The 20,932-nt window shown below is 34.5% G+C and overlaps 1 protein-coding gene across 2 annotated transcripts in view; it reads left to right on the top strand.

Moving 5' to 3' along the window:
• Positions 1-20,932, top strand: part of LOC145256923 (hypoxia-inducible factor 1-alpha-like) — a 162,101-nt gene that overhangs the window by 122,896 nt on the left and 18,273 nt on the right. For both annotated transcript variants that reach the window (XM_080115617.1, XM_080115616.1), the window contains exons 4-7: positions 8,885-8,974; positions 18,575-18,665; positions 19,304-19,438; positions 20,063-20,201. In XM_080115617.1, the coding sequence (XP_079971743.1) occupies positions 8,885-8,974; positions 18,575-18,665; positions 19,304-19,438; positions 20,063-20,201 (455 nt within the window). The remainder of the gene's footprint in view (positions 1-8,884; positions 8,975-18,574; positions 18,666-19,303; positions 19,439-20,062; positions 20,202-20,932) is intronic.

Raw genomic sequence — 20,932 nt, 5'->3', positions numbered from 1 at the left:
AAAATTTATTCACAAGTAACAGCAATGAAAGTTCTTTGGTTCTGTTATAGTTCTTTTGCAAAACAGTGGTCCGATTTGCTCCCATACGCATGGAGCCTTTAGTTCAAATTCCTATTGCTGGAATGTTAGTTCGTTGTTCCTTTGGAAGGATCCATGAATGTTCATGGTAAACTCGGCAGGAATGATGGCGCCTATAATTAGGCATAATGTGAACCCCTTGGGACTCAAGATGAAATGAGATAAGATACCTCTAGTTAGAAGATCTGCCGGATTTTCCGACGAAGAAACATATTTTAATTATGATAGAATGCCAAATTTAATAATTAATATCTTCTGAAAATTTTTTTATCTCTGCATTCCTGTTTTCAATGAATATATTTTTCTTGGATCCTTTACCGTTTAGGACCCATGAGAGTGCAACCTGGGAATCCGACATCAGAAAAAAATTATCAATGTTAAGGGGTCCCAGAGCACACAAAACCTGAGGGGCTACTTTAAGCGCTAAAAACATAGCCAATAGTTCCAAATTGGGGCCACTCTGGCCTTTGCGAACAACAGAGAACAATTTGCTCCCTGTTTCACATACAGGGTGAATTTGTACGCATTTTTCGATGCATCACAGAAACAAATAAATTTGACAGACTGATTTTCTGACAATACACACCTGGGAAATTCAAACTTCCCCAAGTCATTTAGATCTTTGGCATGGGTTTGCCACAGCTTATTGAGCTCTTTGAGTATTCGCTCATCCCACGACAACTTGCTTTTCCAGATCGAGCTGACAATGATCTTCCCCTGTATTGTGACGGGGAGAAGCATAGATAAAGGTCATACAGTCCTGATATTTACGAAAGAATCCCCCGTTTGGCATTGACCTCAGGGTCCACTAAAGTGGGGGAAAATTTGAACGTATCCTGAATAGGATCATATAGGTATCCCAATACCTTCTCAAAGGCTGAAAACGGAGAAGAAATAGTTTCATCCTCCAACATTTTATCTTGTATCTTAGAACAGAATCGCAAATCGAAGCCTGCCTCTAACAATCTGCTACGAACATTGTTATAAACAAGTAAAGGAAAAAACAAGTGGTGACAAGATTATCCACATAAAAATTGTTGGAAATAGCATGCAATGCTGCATCTTTTGCATATTTTTCTGCATGGAATTTCAAAATGAAGTTCAGAATGAAGGGGCTAGCATTGAACCCAAATATAATTGTTTTGTACCTGTAAGTACATAATTTGTCAACCCTTTTAAGGAAAAACAAAATCTGTTTTTATCTTCTTCCAATTTATGGTGAATTTGTAAAAAGGCCTTCCTTATATCACCTAGAAGGACATATTCGTTTTTCCTGAATCCCAGCAATAAATCCAATAATTTAGCCGTTGAGTTCATTCCCATGTATGCAGCGTCATTAACTGATATCCCCTCTCGACGTTCCAGGGAGCAGTTAAATACGGGACGGATATTTGTCGTCCCTCCAGTTCCCTCCTTAATAACGGGTCATGTGGAACACAAATATAATCTTCATAATTCCCAGGCGGGACAAAAACTGCTCCACTATTCCACATTTGTCATAATCCTCAAACACTTAAAGGTACTCATTATACATTCTCTTCCTTTCTAAGGACTCTGCCACTTTCTCCAATACCTTTAAGGAAGTCACAAAGTTACTTTTTACCAGTGGGATCCTATCATGATGCCACGGTAAGTTTACGTAATATTTCCCCTCCTCCCATACGATGGAGTCTTTAAACTCTTCTATCTTTTCCTTGTTCACGGCCAATAACTTAACCTCTTCATCAATCCCTAATGAGTCTAGAGTGAGCAACGTCTCTACCCTTCGTTCAACTGTGGATTCGGAGAAGAAAGGCTTCAATCCATCCTCATAAGAGAGTGTCGGATTTAGAACAGAATTGATTAAATAGCTGTTGCATTGAGGAAGGGACTGCACAACGCTATTAAAGGGAGGCGACTCTACCTTATTCAAATCTTTATTAAAAAAATTGAATTATGAAATTCCCGTGTGTCCATTAAGACACTCAACTAATCTGAGATTATTTAATTTACTCAAAAGGGCCAAATCAATAATCCCTTTGATGGGAGTTCCGTTTAAATTCTTATAACCGAGACAGAGCCAGAAACCTTCTTGAGACAAGTTATTGACAACTTTATCGAAATTTTCCACTTCGAATTTTAAATTCAAATCTCTGTAAAATAACGCCGCAAATTTGAAGGGATTTTGATCACCTAATTTATAGATATATTGTACTCCTGCAATATCAAGGCGTCACTGCCAATCAACCTCCTTGTAGTTTATGGTTTTAGCAGAACACAATTTAAATAGAATTTTCTGGGCGAAAAACGAACGTTGACTCCAAGTATCAATCAAACAGAAAAAATAGATGTCGTCCATGTGCTTTCATCGATATTCTAAGGGCAGGGGAAATACTGTTTTGTGGTTCAGAATATGTTGTTCGGCCCACAAAGGACTTATTTCCCTTAGGATACATGACACTAAAATGGCTTTTCAACCCACAGACCGCACATGGGTAAGGAAATCCCTTACTATCACGACAAACTGCCTCTGAGTGTTCACCCAGACACCGAATATACGTAATTTGAACTGTTTAGCCCTTCGGTATTTCGCCTCGAAGGAAGGAAATTTAATTTCTTAATCGAATGATCTGTAGCTTCGCACAGCTTGCATAATAAAGTAGCCTTCACCCCTCATGGGGAAGAAGACGCCATATTGGATTTCATCTTAGGTGAAGAAGGCGCCAATTTTGGTGCGCATATAACTCGCTACACATCGAGCGGGGCGGTTTATAAATATTCCATAATTTCAAACCCATGGGACATAATATTATTCAGAGAAGGGAACCTTTTACCACTTCTACTCATCAATTCTCTTCTTATAACATTAAGGCATTTAGCAAATAATATGTGGGCTATCAATGCCCCTGAGGTCCCACCCTCAGCAAAAAAAAACAGTCCCATAGGACTTGTCAAGTTCAGTCAAATCTTTCTTAACTTTTTCAAGAAATGACTTCAAAGTTTTTAAAAATCCGTTATAAGAGACGAAGGAGGAATAATTTCCTAAAAAACCCGGTTTTTAATCAAATCAGGGTTTAAATATTTTTCCCTTAACAATTTTAGGGTTACATCATAATTATCTGATGTTACATCTAGACTGGAGTTTATATCAAATGCGGTTTTGATTTAAGCACCATCCAGTTTTGATTTAAGCACTAACATTTTGTCAGCCTTATTTAAATTATCAGTGCAAAATTCGAATTTGTTCAGAAATGTTCTGAACGAAAATTTATCATCCATGGACGTTCCGGAAAACCTTGGACAGTCCAATTGCATTTTCACTGGCATAACCATCGAAGCTTGCATAACTTGAGAGGCATCAAATTTTAATTTCAACGAACGCAATTTTTCATTGATTTCCGAAGAAAATCTTTCCGAAACCTCAGAAAGCTGCAATTTCTCCTCTTCTGGAGTCTTGATTAGATCATCCAAATTCCTTAACCAAACTCTAATTATTGCTTCTCGGGACCTGAAGAAATCTGGTGAAGGGTCGTTAACTTCTAACCACTTCACAGCATTTATGCACAGCTTTTTGGCCTCACATTTAGTCATAAGTTCCTTTAGGGCCATATTTCGTCCCTCGAGAACGATTAATAAAATAACAGAGATATAATTATCTGCAAATATTAAGGTGGTGAAAACCGCCAATATTATTCCAAACGGAATTGTAATCACAAATAAACCACGCTAACGAAATGACTGCCAGCAATTAATCGACCCCAAATTTAGGGCAGACACTCTAAGAAATATGGTCAAGTTACACATTTATAACCGAATTCGAAATTCCCGAGCTACACCAAGGATGCCTGAAAAAATGGAGGGGGGGGGAATTAAACCCTTTTCTGTCCGCTAATTTTTTTTTTTTAATAAAATTTCAATTCACATTATCATTTTGAAAACCAACAACAGAAGCACAAAATATTCAATGTGTACATTAAACATGGCATCATAATTACAAATCAAACATTAGCACTTGTGCCCCCTCGACGTAAGTACCTCTGACAAACCCGATAAGCAGCAAAATTCCACCCCTTCACAGTTGAGATCTCTAAATGTAAGAGAGCCTTCTACTCCAGTAGTTTCTTCCTCAGAACCGCTGGACTTTGGAATTCCTTTCAGAGTTCTTGCTTCCCCAACTGTACTGACATGCAGAAGTTCAAGTGTAACGTGAACCTACATCTTGCTGCCCAACTCCCCACATAGTACCCCTGTAACTTATGTCGCTGATAGTAGCCCACTACAGCAAAGTGGCAATGTGCCTTGTTTTGGGGTGAAATTGCAATAAAAAAAAATTAAAAAAAAAAAAAAAAGTAATCTCAAATTCAAATTAATCAATTAAAAAATCAAATTAATATCCAGTGCGTGCAAATAGACACATTCAAAGTGTGACTTTTACATTTAAACATTTAAATTACAGAAAAAAAAAATCATTAACGGTTTCTTAATTCCTGTTTTATTTTTTTTACGTCTAGAATCTGAACCGAAGTTTTTTTAATTAGTCATGTACAAAGATCTACGTGGGATCTTAATTCAAAAAATGCAATTTTATACGCTAGTAACTTACGACCCTAATTTCAAGATCGAATTAAATTATTATCTAACGCAATTTCAAATATAAGAAGAATTCCAAAATTTTTTTCTTACTTTTTTAAAAGTGCAAACATAGCGTCAATCGAAACTTATCAATGTCTTATTAATTTTTATTAATTTTTATTAATTTTTAGCGACATAGGTTACATTTATGAAATAGATTACTTCTCTGATTTAACAAAAAAGAAAAAAAAAAAATTTTATCCTTTCCTTCTTTTTTTTTTAGTTAACAAACTACGGTCTAAGAATTACGTTAAAACTTATCAACAATAATTTGCTCAAATTATGGAAAAAAAAATCTGCTCGTCTTAAATCAAGAATTTGCACAAATTATATAAAACTAACCATTGCGTTTGCAAAAAAAAAAAAAAAAAATTAATATATTTAAACTAGACGTTTAACAAAAAAAATGAATCTTTTTTTTCTACATTTTACAAAAAAAAATGAGAATCTTTTTTTTCTACGTTTTGCAAAAAAATGAGAATGTGAGAAATTTCTTTCTCACACAACTCAATTTCCTCCCTGCAGAAGCAAATAAATTCCACAAACAAAAGCCATACCTTTAAACTCAAAATTTATTCACAAATAACAGCAATGAAAGTTCTTTGGTTCTGGTAAGTCCTTTTGCAAAACAGTGGTCCAATTTGCCTCCACACGCCTAGAGCCTTTAGTTTGAATTCCTATTGTCGGAATATTAGTTCGTTGTTCCTTTGGAAGGATCCATGAATGTTCATGGTAAACTCGGCAGGAATGATGGTGCCTATAATTAGGCATAATGTAAGCTCCTTGGGACTCAAGATGAAATGAGATAAGATCCAATATATAACATAAGCATGCAGAACAGTTCCTGAATGTAATCCTCAATTAGGATAAATTCAGTAATATAAGTTGTCTCTGCTTGTAGAGAGGTGTTCTTCGTTCACCAACTGTTTGGAAGGAATTGTCTTGGCTCCCTCAAGAGAGAGCCGCTGTGTTTAGTCTATCCCGATGCCGAATTTCTGTTAGACTGAAAAATAAAGCAAGATACAAAAAAGGGTGCCAATCAATTTACTTGACTCCTTCAAAATTAACCAATCATGGACCGGCTACTAGAACTGTGTGGCCGGCCTACACAAGGAAGATGGCGATCGTATATGGAATTTCTCACAATAACTTAATTAGCCCTCAAAAAGCAAGTAATTTACCGTTCGCCAAAAATGTAACAAATAAAGATTTGTAAGCACGATTATAAGGAGGCCCAAAATTTCAGCCAATTGAATCGCTATTTCAAAATGAAATGATAGTAAAAGAAGGTAGAGGTGTCAGATTTCCCCCCCCCCCCAGACGTGCATCCGTACATTCCTATTCTGAACGTTTGTATCAATTTTTATCATTTTTTAATTTAATTATTTTTTATGTTCCTGTTTTTAAATTAATTTTTTTTTTAATTATTGTTCGAGATTATATACAAATTATGTTACGCCGAAAGTTTTACATTCTTGTGAGCAAGGAAATTTAAATTTTGCACATAATAATTATGCAAAATCTGTAATTTTAAAAAAAAGTAGAAATATTTTTGCTATAATAATTTTTTTTGTATGAAAATATTAAATAAACAATGCTTAATTCAATGGTAATATTGGTAGTTCGAGAAATTCACTTTTCTTCGAGTTATATGGAATTCATTAATACGGACTTTAGGAGCTTTTTGTAAAAACTGTTTTATTTTTTTTATTGTGACAAATTACGATGCTTTATTTATATAAAAATAAGCAAAAATAAATTCTTGCATTTTTTATTTGCTACTGAAAACCATAACTTTAGAAAAGGTATAGTTTGTTTAAATAAAATAATACATTTCCATTCAGATATAAATAAAAATAATTAGTTCATTATATTCCACAATCATTATTTAATAAATACTGAAAATTTCATTAAAATTGGTGAATTTCCTGATTTTTGGTGCATCTTTAAGTAAAGAGAGGGATCAAAATGTTTATACATTTTGAGCATCGGCATTCATTTTGCCCGTACCTAACATATGCATATGACAAACGTGTAGAAACATATGAAATGAACTTTTCTAAAACTAAAAAAAAAATTGAAATGTTACAGGTGTAATGTATTATTTAATGTATTGAAATGCTACAGGTGTAATGTATTATTTAATGTATTGAAATGTTACAGGTGTAATGTATTATTTAATGTATTGAAATGTTACAGGTGTAATGTATTATTTAATGTATTGAAATGTTACAGGTGTAATGTATTATTTAATGTATTGAAATGTTACAGGTGTAATGTATTATTTAATGTATTGAAATGTTACAGGTGTAATGTATTATTTAATGTATTGAAATGTTACAGGTGTAATGTATTATTTAATGTATTGAAATGTTACAGGTGTAATGTATTATTTAATGTATTGAAATGTTACAGGTGTAATGTATTATTTAATGTATTGAAATGTTACAGGTGTAATGTATTATTTAATGTATTGAAATGTTACAGGTGTAATGTATTATTTAATGTATTGAAATGTTACAGGTGTAATGTATTATTTAATGTATTGAAATGCTACAGGTGTAATGTATTATTTAATGTATTGAAATGCTACAGGTGTAATGTATTATTTAATGTATCGAAATGCTACAGGTGTAATGTATTATTTAATGTATTGAAATGCTACAGGTGTAATGTATTATTTAATGTATTGAAATGTTACAGGTGTAATGTATTATTTAATGTATTGAAATGTTACAGGTGTAATGTATTATTTAATGTATTGAAATGCTACAGGTGTAATGTATTATTTAATGTATTGAAATGTTACAGGTGTAATGTATTATTTAATGTATTGAAATGTTACAGGTGTAATGTATTATTTAATGTATTGAAATGCTACAGGTGTAATGTATTATTTAATGTATTGAAATGCTACAGGTGTAATGTATTATTTAATGTATTGAAATGTTACAGGTGTAATGTATTATTTAATGTATTGAAATGCTACAGGTGTAATGTATTATTTAATGTATTGAAATGCTACAGGTGTAATGTATTATTTAATGTATTGAAATGCTACAGGTGTAATGTATTATTTAATGTATTGAAATGCTACAGGTGTAATGTATTATTTAATGTATTGAAATGCTACAGGTGTAATGTATTATTTAATGTATTGAAATGCTACAGGTGTAATGTATTATTTAATGTATTGAAATGCTACAGGTGTAATGTATTATTTAATGTATTGAAATGCTACAGGTGTAATGTATTATTTAATGTATTGAAATGCTACAGGTGTAATGTATTATTTAATGTATTGAAATGCTACAGGTGTAATGTATTATTTAATGTATTGAAATGCTACAGGTGTAATGTATTATTTAATGTATTGAAATGCTACAGGTGTAATGTATTATTTAATGTATTGAAATGCTACAGGTGTAATGTATTATTTAATGTATTGGAATGTTACAGGTGTAATGTATTATTTAATGTATTGAAATGTTACAGGTGTAATGTATTATTTAATGTATTGAAATGTTACAGGTGTAATGTAATATTTAATGTATTGAAATGTTACAGGTGTAATGTAATATTTAATGTATTGAAATGCTACAGGTGTAATGTATTATTTAATGTATTGAAATGTTACAGGTGTAATGTAATATTTAATGTATTGAAATGTTACAGGTGTAATGTATTATTTAATGTATTGAAATGTTACAGGTGTAATGTATTATTTAATGTATTGAAATGCTACAGGTGTAATGTAATATTTAATGTATTGAAATGTTACAGGTGTAATGTATTATTTAATGTATTGAAATGCTACAGGTGTAATGTATTATTTAATGTATTGGAATGTTACAGGTGTAATGTATTATTTAATGTATTGAAATGTTACAGGTGTAATGTATTATTTAATGTATTGAAATGTTACAGGTGTAATGTAATATTTAATGTATTGAAATGTTACAGGTGTAATGTAATATTTAATGTATTGAAATGTTACAGGTGTAATGTAATATTTAATGTATTGAAATGTTACAGGTGTAATGTAATATTTAATGTATTGAAATGTTACAGGTGTAATGTAATATTTAATGTATTGAAATGCTACAGGTGTAATGTATTATTTGTTTGACTTTCAATTTTAATTAAATCGATTAAAAAAGTATCGAAATTTCAACTTGTATTTATTATTTTTCAGATTATCGATGGTTTTCTGTTGGTTGTGACAGAAAATGGAAACATAATCCACACTTCCAAATTGATTACAAAACATTTGGGATATCATCAGGTACGGTGTTGTAATGAATGAAATGACAAAATTCTACAACAGAATTTTGTCAAGATTGACTTAGGAATAAAAAATATTTTGTTTCCTCATTAAAAAAAAATATTTAGTATTTGATGGAAGTTGAAGATAAACTTGATGATGACTGAAAAAGGAAACAGTTTATTGGTAAAGTAAATAAAATTAAGTATTTTAGAATAATGAAACTTGTGTCTAAATCAAAATTTTATTCGATTAATTTAGGAGTATGGTGTGGAGTCTAGTGGCACACGTTTAGTTGCACTCAATCCCAGATTGCAGTACCTGGGTTAAAGAGAATTTATCATTGGTAGATTATTTACAAAACATTTATTTACAGAATATACATACACAAAACAAAGTAATCTATGAATAGTTAAAAATATTAGCAACTTATGTTGTGTAGCGGTGCTATATAAACATGTTCATATAAATGTGTATTTTTTCATACTATTTGTTCATAGCGGGTGTATATACAGTGTTCAATAAATAAACGTGCCAGTTACGTCATGGCATGTATAAACAGACATCAAACGTGTCTCTGGAAATGTACATATATATAAAAGACAACATCTGTTCGCCTTTACTGTGAGTGCATATGTGTGTGTGTGTGTGTTTACTCATTTAAATAATTATATACTTGTCTACGTGGTGAACAGACAAAATGAGACATACCTTCTTTTACTGTTCCTTTCTTCTAGTGATTGGCACCTTGTTGAAACACTGTAAAAGAAATACTCCCTCCGAAGGAAAACCATAACAATTTTGGATTATAATCATTGTTGCTTTATTTTCATGATGTTCTGCTTGTCTTTGTTAGTTTGTAGCGTCTCTCTATATTTTTACATCTTTGCTAAATGTGTCTTTTCAAGCTGCCAAAAAGCAAGAGACTAATTTTTTCTTACAGTCCAAAATATACTTTAACGCTGACTCTGCATGACCGATTCATGTTTATGTGAATATATCAAAAATATTTCTTTGTTCTCTCTTATGTAAGCACTTTACATAAAAAGGTCAATTCTTTTGTTTATTGTTAAACATTTTAACTTTTTTTTTTACAAGCTGGTTATCACTTATCAAGGCCCGGAAGCCACTCAGGGATAAGGATTATTGCATGTACAGTATATTAGTGTTGAGATTTAATAAAGTGTCTACTTTCATCAGGAATTTGTTTACGTTGGACTTGAAGACATCCAGGTTGTAGTCAGGTAGGAAACAGGCAGACGGAAGAGTTCCACAGGTGTGCAGTTCTAAGAAAGAAGTTTTGTTCATGGAATCTACGTTTGGATTTAGGCACAGATAAAGAGTGGGAAAATTATTGACAGTGGTTTCAGCTAGACGGGTGTTTTTCATGAAAGATTGGCAACGGGGTACCAAAGATTGGAGCTCAGATGAGCACTTGCCATGGAAATAACGATAAAACAAAGATAGGCTCGCAACGTCTCTTCTGTGGGAGAGAGGTTGCAGGGAAGAGAAAAGAGCATCCCCCACTAAGCCACAAAGTCTATTTTGTACTCTGTCAAGGCAGGATAGGCTGTTTTTAGCAGCTCCTTCCCAGATATGGCAGCAGTATTCCATCCTTGGACGTACTTGGTTTTTATATAGATAGAGAATTGCATCAATAGTGAGATATCTTCTGAAGCGGTAGAAGGATCCCACCATCTTTCCAGCGATCCTGGCAACAGACTTAATGAACGTGTTCCATTTCAGATCAGAAATAAAGGTCAAGCCCAGAAGCTTGTCAAAACATGGGGCTTCTCCTAGATGAGAGCCATCCATTTCAATTGATGCCAGATGGAGATCAGAGCATTGATGATGTAAAGATAGGAGCTTTGTTTTAGATGCATTAAAGGTCACCAGCCATGTCTTCCCCCACTGTACCACACGCTCAAGATCAGAGGAGAGAGAATCAGAGAGAACTTTGTCATTTATAGCCTTTGATGTGTTGCCGTAGATGGTAGTGTTATCAGCATAGATGTTAACGAATGATTTAAGTATGTGTTTTTGGAGATCATTGATGTAGATTAGGAAGAGTTGGGCCCAGGATTGACCCCTGAGGGACTCTAGCATTAATACTGCAGGCCTGATTTTTGTCCATTGACCACTACTCTTATGAGCCTATTAGAGAGAAATGATTAATGATTGAGAAAACATTTCCAGTTACACCGTAGCTGGAAATCTTGTGAAGTAGGCCTTTATGCCATACCTTGTCGAAGGCCTTTGATATGTCAAGAGCAATTGCCCTAGAAAGGAAACCTTTGTAAAGAGATTCGCTAATCCTATGAGATATAACAAACATCCTAAAATGGCTTTAAACTATTTGTAATATTTTATTTTGCTTAAACTAAATTTCATTCTGTTATTCTTTCCAATTCATATCAAATATTTCTCCTTTGTTATCTGCAACACTTAGAGCATGAAAACTTTTACCAAAATGAATTCAGCATTAAATGATCCATAAAGTGTTGATATGCCATAAAGAAAATATGATTCATGTTATTACTAATGCTCACATTTCACGTCCATTGTATCATTATCATATCATTTCTCCCCATGCAACGCATGTCCTCAATCTTTACCATCCAGGTTTCACTTTCATAGATCATAACATTCTGTACACATGTCTGATAGACGTTTTCCTGTGTTTACAATGGAGATTTCCAACACTACAACCACTGATCATCACTTTGGTAATATTCACTCTCAAACCTTTAATTTTCATTGCATTCCTCCAACCGTTTATCTTAACAAATAGATCTTCCATTGTTTCACAGGCAAGTACCAAATCATCAACATACAGCATGTCCACATGTAACTTAATGCTTCTAACACACAAATGAAAAGCAACAGACTCAGTATAGAACCCTATGCACTTTTAATTTAACCTTAAAGCGTTCACTAAATGTGCTCTTAATGCTAACATGACTTTGAGCATTTCTGTATATTGCTTGAATAACCTTCATCAACCATGACATCAACCTTAGACAATCAGACAACTTCTTTTGGCCCTCTGTCAAAAGCTTTCTCCAGATCCACAAAAACAAAATACAAGATATTCTTTTTATCAAAGTACCTTGTCTGCATATGCCTTAGGATAAATATAGCACAAGTGGTACTTTGCCAGGCATGAAACGGCATTTCATCTATGCTTTTCTGACTTCTTATTTGCAGTTCAATAATTCTCTCAATCACCTTTAGGGCCTGATCCATTAATTTTAAGCCTATGTTGTTGAGTGGTGCATTTTAGTGGAATAGAGATAAAAATGAACAGGAATTCAAAGGAGGAAAATAGACACACGTGTTGATTGATGAGAACAACAAAAAAGGGATTATGGGATATGTGCAGGGAAAGGGAGGTAATAGAGATACAAGAGTTATCGGACTTTCAACGCCCCCACTTGCTCTTAGAGTGTGAGCGTTTCTTTTTTTTGTGTGTTTATAAAAAGGAAGAATATGCGTATATATAAGAACATCATATCGGCAAAAAAGACGAATTTAAAGTCCCAATAAAAGTGATTTGAATTTTTCTAGTTTTGCTTGGTTTGGGGGTTTGGTCATGCTGTCTGCAAGCATGTCTGTTGTGGGCAATAGATAATTTTTATGTTGCCATTGTTCAAAGCATCACTGATGAAATGATATTTTATGTCTATGTGTTTGCATCTTTGTTGATGCACTGGGTCTCTAGAAAGTGCTATAGCGCTTTGACTGTCCTCGAATATTTTAATGGGTGTGTATTCCTTGTATCAGTCCATTTCTTTTAGTAATTGTGTGAGGTACATACCTTCTTGGGTTGTTTTTGCTAATGCCACATATTCGGCTTCGCATGTGGATAACGCTACCGTGGGTTGTCTTTTCGACTTCCAGGAAATGGGTGGACCGCTTTTTGTTAAGCTGAAACAGTATCCAGATATACTGTGTCTGTCGTATTGATTTGATGCCCAATTGGCATCGCTGTACGCGAATAACTGGACTTGATCGTTTGATTTTGTATAGCATAGTTGGTGTTGCATAGTACCTTTTATGTACCTCAGTACATGTTTGGCTGCTGTCCAGTGCTGCTCATGCGGTTTTGATAAGTGTTGGGACAACTTGCCGACGATATAGCTTATATCTGGTCTGGTACAGATCATCAGATAGATTAGGCTGCCGACGACTTCACAGTACTTTCTGGGGGCGATGAGGTCAGAGTCATTTTCGGTTAGATCACACTTTAGTTCACATGGAGTTGTCCTGTGTTTGAAATTGGTCATATCGAACCTTTCCAGTATTTTTGTGACGTACCATTCCTGGCTCATCAGTATACGACTTTGAGTTATGTCGAAGTCTATTCCTAGGAAATGCCGGAGTTTTCCAAAGTCCTTCATCTAAAATTCGGACATCAACTCTGCTTGGTAGTGTTGAGCGAATCATTATTATTGGCTGCGATAATTAAATTGTTGACCCATGAGATGATGGTGATTCGTTCCTTGCTGTTGTGTCGCATGTAGACTCAATGATCCACTCTATTCTGAATGAAACTATTTTTGGTGAGGTGGTCGTGCAGGGTTTGATTCTGATTGTTTCAGTCCATATAGGGATTTGTTTAACATACAGACTGGTTTCTCGCCCGTTTTCCATCTCACTTCAAATCCCTCTGGTTGCTCCATGTAAATCTCGTGGTCAATGGAGGTACGCCGTTTTGACGTCCATTTGGTGTATGATGAGATCGTATTGGATAGCTACTTGCATTAGTATGCAGATTGATATGATGTCAGCTGTTGGGAAGAAAGTCTCTGTATAATCTACCCCCTTGGTTTGGTCGTAACCCTTTGCAACAAATCTTGCTTCGTATTTCGGGGATCCGTCAGGGTTTTCTTTAATTTTATATACCCATCTACCGCTGATTGTTGTTTTGCCTTTGGGTAGAAGTGTCAGCTTGTACACGTCGTTTTCTTTCAGGGAATTGATTTCCTCCTGCATTGCTTTGATCCAATATTGTGCAACTAGAGAGGTCGTAGCTGCTTTATAGGTGTGTGGTACACCATGTGTGACTTTGTAGCAGTAGTCGAGATTGACAGATGTGTGACCACTCTCGTCTTGAACTGTCGTTACATAGTCCTCTAAGTAGCTGGGTATCTTGTGTTCCCGCTCTGGGTATCTCCGTGTATAACTGCTTTCTTCTATGATATTGAGTGGTTCATCAACACTAGACTGTTCTCGGTCTTCTTTCGGTTTTAGATTTTTGTCAAATCTCTTTTGAGGAAGTCCTCGTCATTATTGCTTGGTGGAGAAGTTTGGTTTTGTTGTACGTCAGAGTTGTTGATGAATTTTACTTGTCTGTGTTTATACACTTTCCCACTTTCAGGATGGTAGATTAGGTATGCTGGGCTGTTTCTGTCGTATCCGATAAATATTCCTCTCTGACATTTTGGGTCCAGTTTCCCTCTTGTGTTGGAGTAGGTGTAGCACACCAAACCGAAGATGTGCATTTTCGAGAGGTCGGGTTTCCTCCCGGTTATTTCGTAATATGGAGTTTGTTTCAGGTGAGGTGAGTACGGTGCTGAGGTCTCATGTTTAATTTTGTTTTTGCGGACTAATTTCTGGAAATCGTTCGACTTAAATTCTGAGCCGTTATCTGTCCTCAGTATTTTTATTTTGCTGTAGGGTGAGATATCTGCAATTAATTTTTCGGCGGCGAGTGTGATATCGCTTTTATTTTTAATAAAATACACAAATACAGCACCGGAGAAATCATCGGTGAACGAGACAGCATATTGATTTCTGTTTAAGTCTGCCGGGTTTATAGGGCCGGCTAAGTCCGAGTGAACTAGATGTAGTATGCTGGTTGCTCGTTCGTCCGGGTGTTTGTTTCTGCTTTGAGGGAATTTTCCTTGAATGCAAATACTGCAATTTCTATTGTTTGCGTTTTTTGGTTTTATTTTCATCCCACGAACTACAGCGGGTAGTTTCGTTACGTCGTCATAGTTACAGTGGCCGAGTATTTTATGCCATGTGTCGATGTCATAGCATTGATGGCAGCTGTCTTCGGTGCTTTCATTCTGTGTAGTCGTTAAATAGTACAGTCTTTTACGTACATATATTTTGAACCTTCTTTTTATATACGAGTTCATTTTTATTTTCTTTAAAAATGATTGTTGCTCCATTTTTAGTAGCAGTTTTTATGGAGAAAATGTCTTGTGGGTAGAAAGGTATCAATAACGCCATTTTTAAAGTAACTGTGACGCAGTTTCCATTTTTGTCTACTAAGTGTATTTCTGCGTCTCCTCTTTTTAATGCAACGCCACTGGTTTTTGTTCCGTCCGCTAACTCCATGTAGTGGTTTTCTGGCTGGAATGTTTGGTCGAAATTTTTAAATTTCTTTTCATCCCTAATGAGGTGAGAAGTGGCACCAGCGTCAACAAGCAAACCCGTGGGTGACGTCGTCTTCCGCACGTGGTAGTCCTCCATTTTGAATGTGAATGTATATTCTTCTTCAATGTCCGCTGCCTTTTTCATAGTGTCCCTACGTTTGTAGTGGCAAGACTCTCTTTTATGAGTGGTGGCTTTGCAGTAGTTGCACCACATTTTTCGTTTGTTGTTGGCACAGTCTGTAGATATATGCCCTTTTCCGCCGCACATGTAGCATGTAGTGTCTCGTTCGTTGTTACTTACAGCAGTTCTCGAAAGGGAGGAAGTTAGTTTCATCACGTCGTCGCTGCTAGACTCGTTTTTGTGCTTCAGAGTCTCTTCAAAGCTGTGAAGCTCGGTTTTAAATACGGAGAACATTAGTTCTTTGTTGCTGTGAATCACATATATAGAAAATGGGTCGAACTGGTTAGGTAATCCCTTTAATATCATCGCGATGATTAGAGCATCATCCACTGTCTGTCAGGCATTTCTGAGGGCTGTTAGAATGGTTTCTGTTCTTATAACGTAGTTCGTAACACTTTCATCGCTATTCTTTTTGAGAGACATTAGTTGGGTGTATAAAGAAATGACTCTAGGCTTCCCTTTTCCTGCGTAATGTTTGCGTAATATTTTTAGAGATTTTCTTCCATTGTCTGCAGCTTCTCTCATTATCAGGGATAAGCTTTTATCGTCTAGAAACTGTACCAGTTTGGCATATGCTTCCTCATTTCTTTCATCGTCGTGTTCATTTGTAGAGTTTACGCCTAAGATGGCGTCTTTTAGACCGAGCGTAGGTAAATGGCCTAAGAATTTTACTTCCCAAATTTCGTATTTGGCTTCATCTCTGTCGAAAGATTATCTGCTCCATCTGTTTCCATTATACTTCTGGGCCTATAACCTGTTGAGTGGTGCATTTTAGTGGAATAGAGACAAAAATGAACAGGAATTCAAAGGAGGAAAATAGATACACGTGTTGACTGATGAGAACTCTATTGTAAAAAGTGGAAGAACAAAAGGGATTATGGGATATGTACAGGGAAAGGGAGGTAATAGAGATACAAGAGTTATCAGACTTTCAACATATGTAATTACGTTTATCTAATATTTGCACTTTATACTTGAAATAATTCACAGTTGTACTAAGTTTTCTATCTTTCAGGATAAACTATTTTTTATTATCCAATTTGTCTTGTGATCATCTCAATGCCTATTTCTCCTGCAGCCTTCAACATTTCTGCAACAATGCAGCTTTATCCCTCATCTTATTCACAGCTTCCCATATTTGGTTCATAATTCTGACAGCTGGACCAAATACAACTTCTGTGAGTTCTACATTTTCTTAGTTCTATGAAAACTCAGTCTTCGTTAGTTTCTCAAAGCACCATTTCAAAGCATCCCTGTTGACCACCTTCGCAATCTCTTTAGCTATCTTGAATTTTTCATTCTTCTGATCATCCTTTTGTATCGTATTTGGAAACCTGGCTTGCTCAGCCTCCATCTTGCTGTTGCTGTCCTCTTTACTATCAGTTTTTTTTTTTACATAGGAATCACCACTTATCAAGGCCTGGAGACCACTCGAGGATAAGGATTATTCAGTGTATAGTAGTCAATGGGATAATATCATAGTAATCGTTAGTAGTGGAAATTTGGTAAATTTCATTACTTAAGGGGACGATTCATCAAGAATTTGTTTACATTGGACTTGAAGTCTACCAAATTGTAGTCAGCTGGAAAACAGGCAAACAAAAGAGAGTTCCTCAGGCATGCAGTTCTAAGAAAGAAGCTTTGTTCATGGAATCTAAGTTTAGATTTAGGCACAGATAATGAGTGGGTGAAATTATTGATAGTGGTTTCAACTAGACGAGTGTTTTTCGTGAAAGCTTGGCAAGGGGGAACATAGATTGAAGCTCAGACGAGCACTTGCCATGAAAATAGTGATAAAGCAGAGACAGGTTTGCAATGCCTCTTCTGTGAAAAGAGGTTGCAGGGAAGAGAAAATCAATAGGCTATGAAATCTATTTTGAACTCTGTCAAGGCAGGATAAGCTGCTTCTAGCAGTTCCTGCCCAGATGTGACAACAGTACTCCATCATTGGACGTACCTTACTTTTATATAGATAGAGAATTACATCAGCAGCATGATATTTAATGGAGCAGTAGAACGATCCCACCATTTTTCCAGTGACTTTGGTAACAGATTTGATGTAGGTGTTCCATTTCAGATCAGGAGTAAAGGTCAAATCCAGAAGCTTGTCAAAACATAGAGCCTCTCCGAGACAAGAGCCACTTATTTCAATTGATGCCAGATGGGGATCAGAACGCTGATGATGAAAAGGTAGAAGCTTGGTTTTAGATGCATTAAAAGTAACTAGCCACCTTTTTCCCCCCATTGTACCACGTGCTCAAGATCAGAAGATAGAGAATCAGAGAGAACTTAGTCATTTACGGCCTTTGATGCCATAGATGGTATTGTCGTCAGCATAAATGTCAATGAATGATCTTTGGATGTGATTTGGGAGATCATTGATGTAGACCAGGAAAAGAATTAGGCCCAGGATGGACCGTTGAGGAACTTCAGCATTAATACTGTAGGCTTCTGATTTCTGCCCATCAACCACTACTCTTATGAATCTATCAGAGAGAAATGATGTAATAATTGAGAAGACATTTCCAGCTATACCGTAGTTGGAGATTTTGTAAATTAGGCCTTTATGCCATACCCTATCAAAGGCCTTTGATATGTCAAGAGCAATTGCTCTAGAAAGGAAGCCTCTATCGAGACATTCGCTAATCCTATGAGATATAACCGTTAGCACATCTGCTGTAGATCTAGCAGAACAGAAACCATATTGCATATCACCAAGGTTATTTTTGCCAAGGTGTTTGACTACTTCTCTATTTAACACAGATTCCAGCAACTTACTCATGACATATAGGAAACTTATTGGTCTGTACTGAGAGGGACATGACTGATCACCTGAATTCTTAAATACAGAACTCATACTGATGATACTCATCCGCATTCAGTTTTTTATCTACTGACACATTCTACCACCATGTCATTCTATGCCTTTCCTTTATTCACAAGTCGGGTCTGTTAGCTCCAACGATGTATCCTTCCACTGTTCTTCCACATTTTCTTTGGAATTATCATCCTTTATATTGCTTAACAGATGAATATATTATTGATTCTTTGTAGGTAGATGTTATTGGTCAGTCAGTCTATAATTTGATTCATCCAGATGATCAGATTCAGTTCCAGATGCAGTTTAAAGACGGTGGTGTTCAAGGTATGAATCATTTGTCAAATGGAAAACTCTGAGGAAAAGATGGCGGTTGTCTAAGAGAAACCTCATAGATAATTTGTATTCACATCTTTAGATTGAATACAGATGATAAAACAGACCAATAAATTTGAAAAGATTTTTCATTTGAATTAAAAATAAAAAAGAGAGAATTTCCTTTTAATTGAACACAGACATTTTGTCTCCAAAATAGAAAAAAAGGAAAACTGATACTTTTTTTTTTCAAAACATGTTTGTAGTGAAATATACATTTCAAACACATTTGCAGCATCTAATTAAATCAAAGCGATCGATGATTTAAGAAAAGTGATATATTGTTTGAAATAGCTAAACAGACATTTGCAAATTTCCAGAAGAATTATAACCTGATGTCCCAAGATAAGATGAAGTTCCATACATATATTCTCATTAACTTCTGCATGATTAATTCAAAACAATATTCTATGTATTCATCCTGGGTAATCCAGTGAAAATAACAACATTAGTGAACCATCATCAAAATCGGATAACAAATATATTAAATTACAAAACCAAGTAAATGTTGTACCTGTGTAATATGCATGTGTTAATGTTATTTCTTAATATCCTCGTCAAAACCTTTTAAAGTATTTTCTTCTTAGCAGATGCATTACTGAAATCTGCACAAAAAAACTTTACCCTTCGAATGGCCAAGAGAAATAAATATGCTTTGGACTATCAAGTTGTACATGTAATGGGACAACTGAAAACTTCCAGTCAATATTATAAACAGATAAAAGGTAAACTTTCTCTTTATTTCATTATTAATCACTCAGTTTTTTAGAATTATATATTAAGGAGTAAATACAAAATAAAAATTTTAGACAAAATGGAAAATTACTTTCTGGAATAATGGATAAGCAAAGTAACATTCTAGTAAAAATTAGTACCCAAACACAAGCCCGACCCAAATATTTCCATTGTTTGTCTGACCATATTCATTTGGTAAAATGAGCCTTACTAAACAGAACTTGACCATTTTATACAGTGAAGTTTGGATTAAAAACCGAGAGAGGAGGCTGCAGTAAGAAGATTAGTAAAAATTAAACTGTCAATCTATGAAAGTTAGGAAGTCTCATCTAAGAAATTTCAACACATGCCTACCATGTTTTTTCCTGTTAGTCACAACTTTCTGGTTTACAACAATGATTGACATGTTAGCATCATGTATTTTAGTTCCAGTTTAAGAGTGGATTACAGAAAATAATTTAGAAGAAAATAACAAGTACGAGAGAAAAATGATCGAAACTTATGTGAAAACAAATTGGTTAATATTTAAAGATGGAATTGCAATTTTCATAAATATGTGAACATAAAATTTATTTTAAATAATTACAAATCGTTTTTCATTTCTTATATTACAGATGAAAAATGGTTGGTGGCCGTTGTGAAATCTTTGGTTTCTACTTTTGTCCAGGAAATATCCATGTTCAATGAAACTTCTCATATGCGTTACATAAGCAAACACGATTTAAATGGAAGAGTTTTGGATATCGACCAAAAGTTAGTCAATAATTTTAATCATTTAATCAAACACATGAAAGTTAGACAAGCACAAAAATCAAACCAAATTTAAATAATTCACTAATAATTTGAAAGTTCATACGATTTAAGTTTAAATTTAAGTCAAAATTCGATCAAAACTTTCCATGAAAAGCACGAATATGTATTATAATGTAGTACACTTTGTGTACTAAACTATAAAATCATAGTCAAAATTTTTCAAGTTGGCCAATCAAATTTAATCTGTTCATCATTCTACGTTTGTTCAAAAAAGGCTAGATAGTGTTTCAGAAATCATCCAAAGTTTTTGTATAAATGGGTCAGTATTATTATACTGTAGGTTCTTAAAAACGAAACCAATTTTTCATGTCAGATTGATTCAAGTTCTTATTACACAGTGAACTCATGAGAATTGTCACTGAACCACGAATGTATCAATTATTCTAAGTTTACTCTGGGAAATTTCTCATCCAAACTTTTACATATTTTTCAATTGTAATTTATCAAAAAAAGATATTTATATATGTTCAAATATTTTTGCAGTTTTTAATTTTTTAAAAGTCAATTGTCTAAAAAGTTACATAATTTATCTTTGAGATAAAATTGCTAATAAAATAGTTTTGGTTTCTAGTTTTGTCATCAAGACTTAGCTGGTGCAGAATGACATCATGATGTCAAACAATTTTATTTCAATAAAACGATGCTTGATTTTTGTATTGCAATGCAATAAT

The sequence above is a fragment of the Euprymna scolopes genome, chromosome 3, assembly GCF_053919585.1.
Source record: "Euprymna scolopes isolate OS-2025 chromosome 3, ASM5391958v1, whole genome shotgun sequence".
Lineage (NCBI taxonomy): Eukaryota > Metazoa > Mollusca > Cephalopoda > Sepiida > Sepiolidae > Euprymna > Euprymna scolopes.
This window is presented reverse-complemented; position numbering and strand designations above follow the sequence as displayed.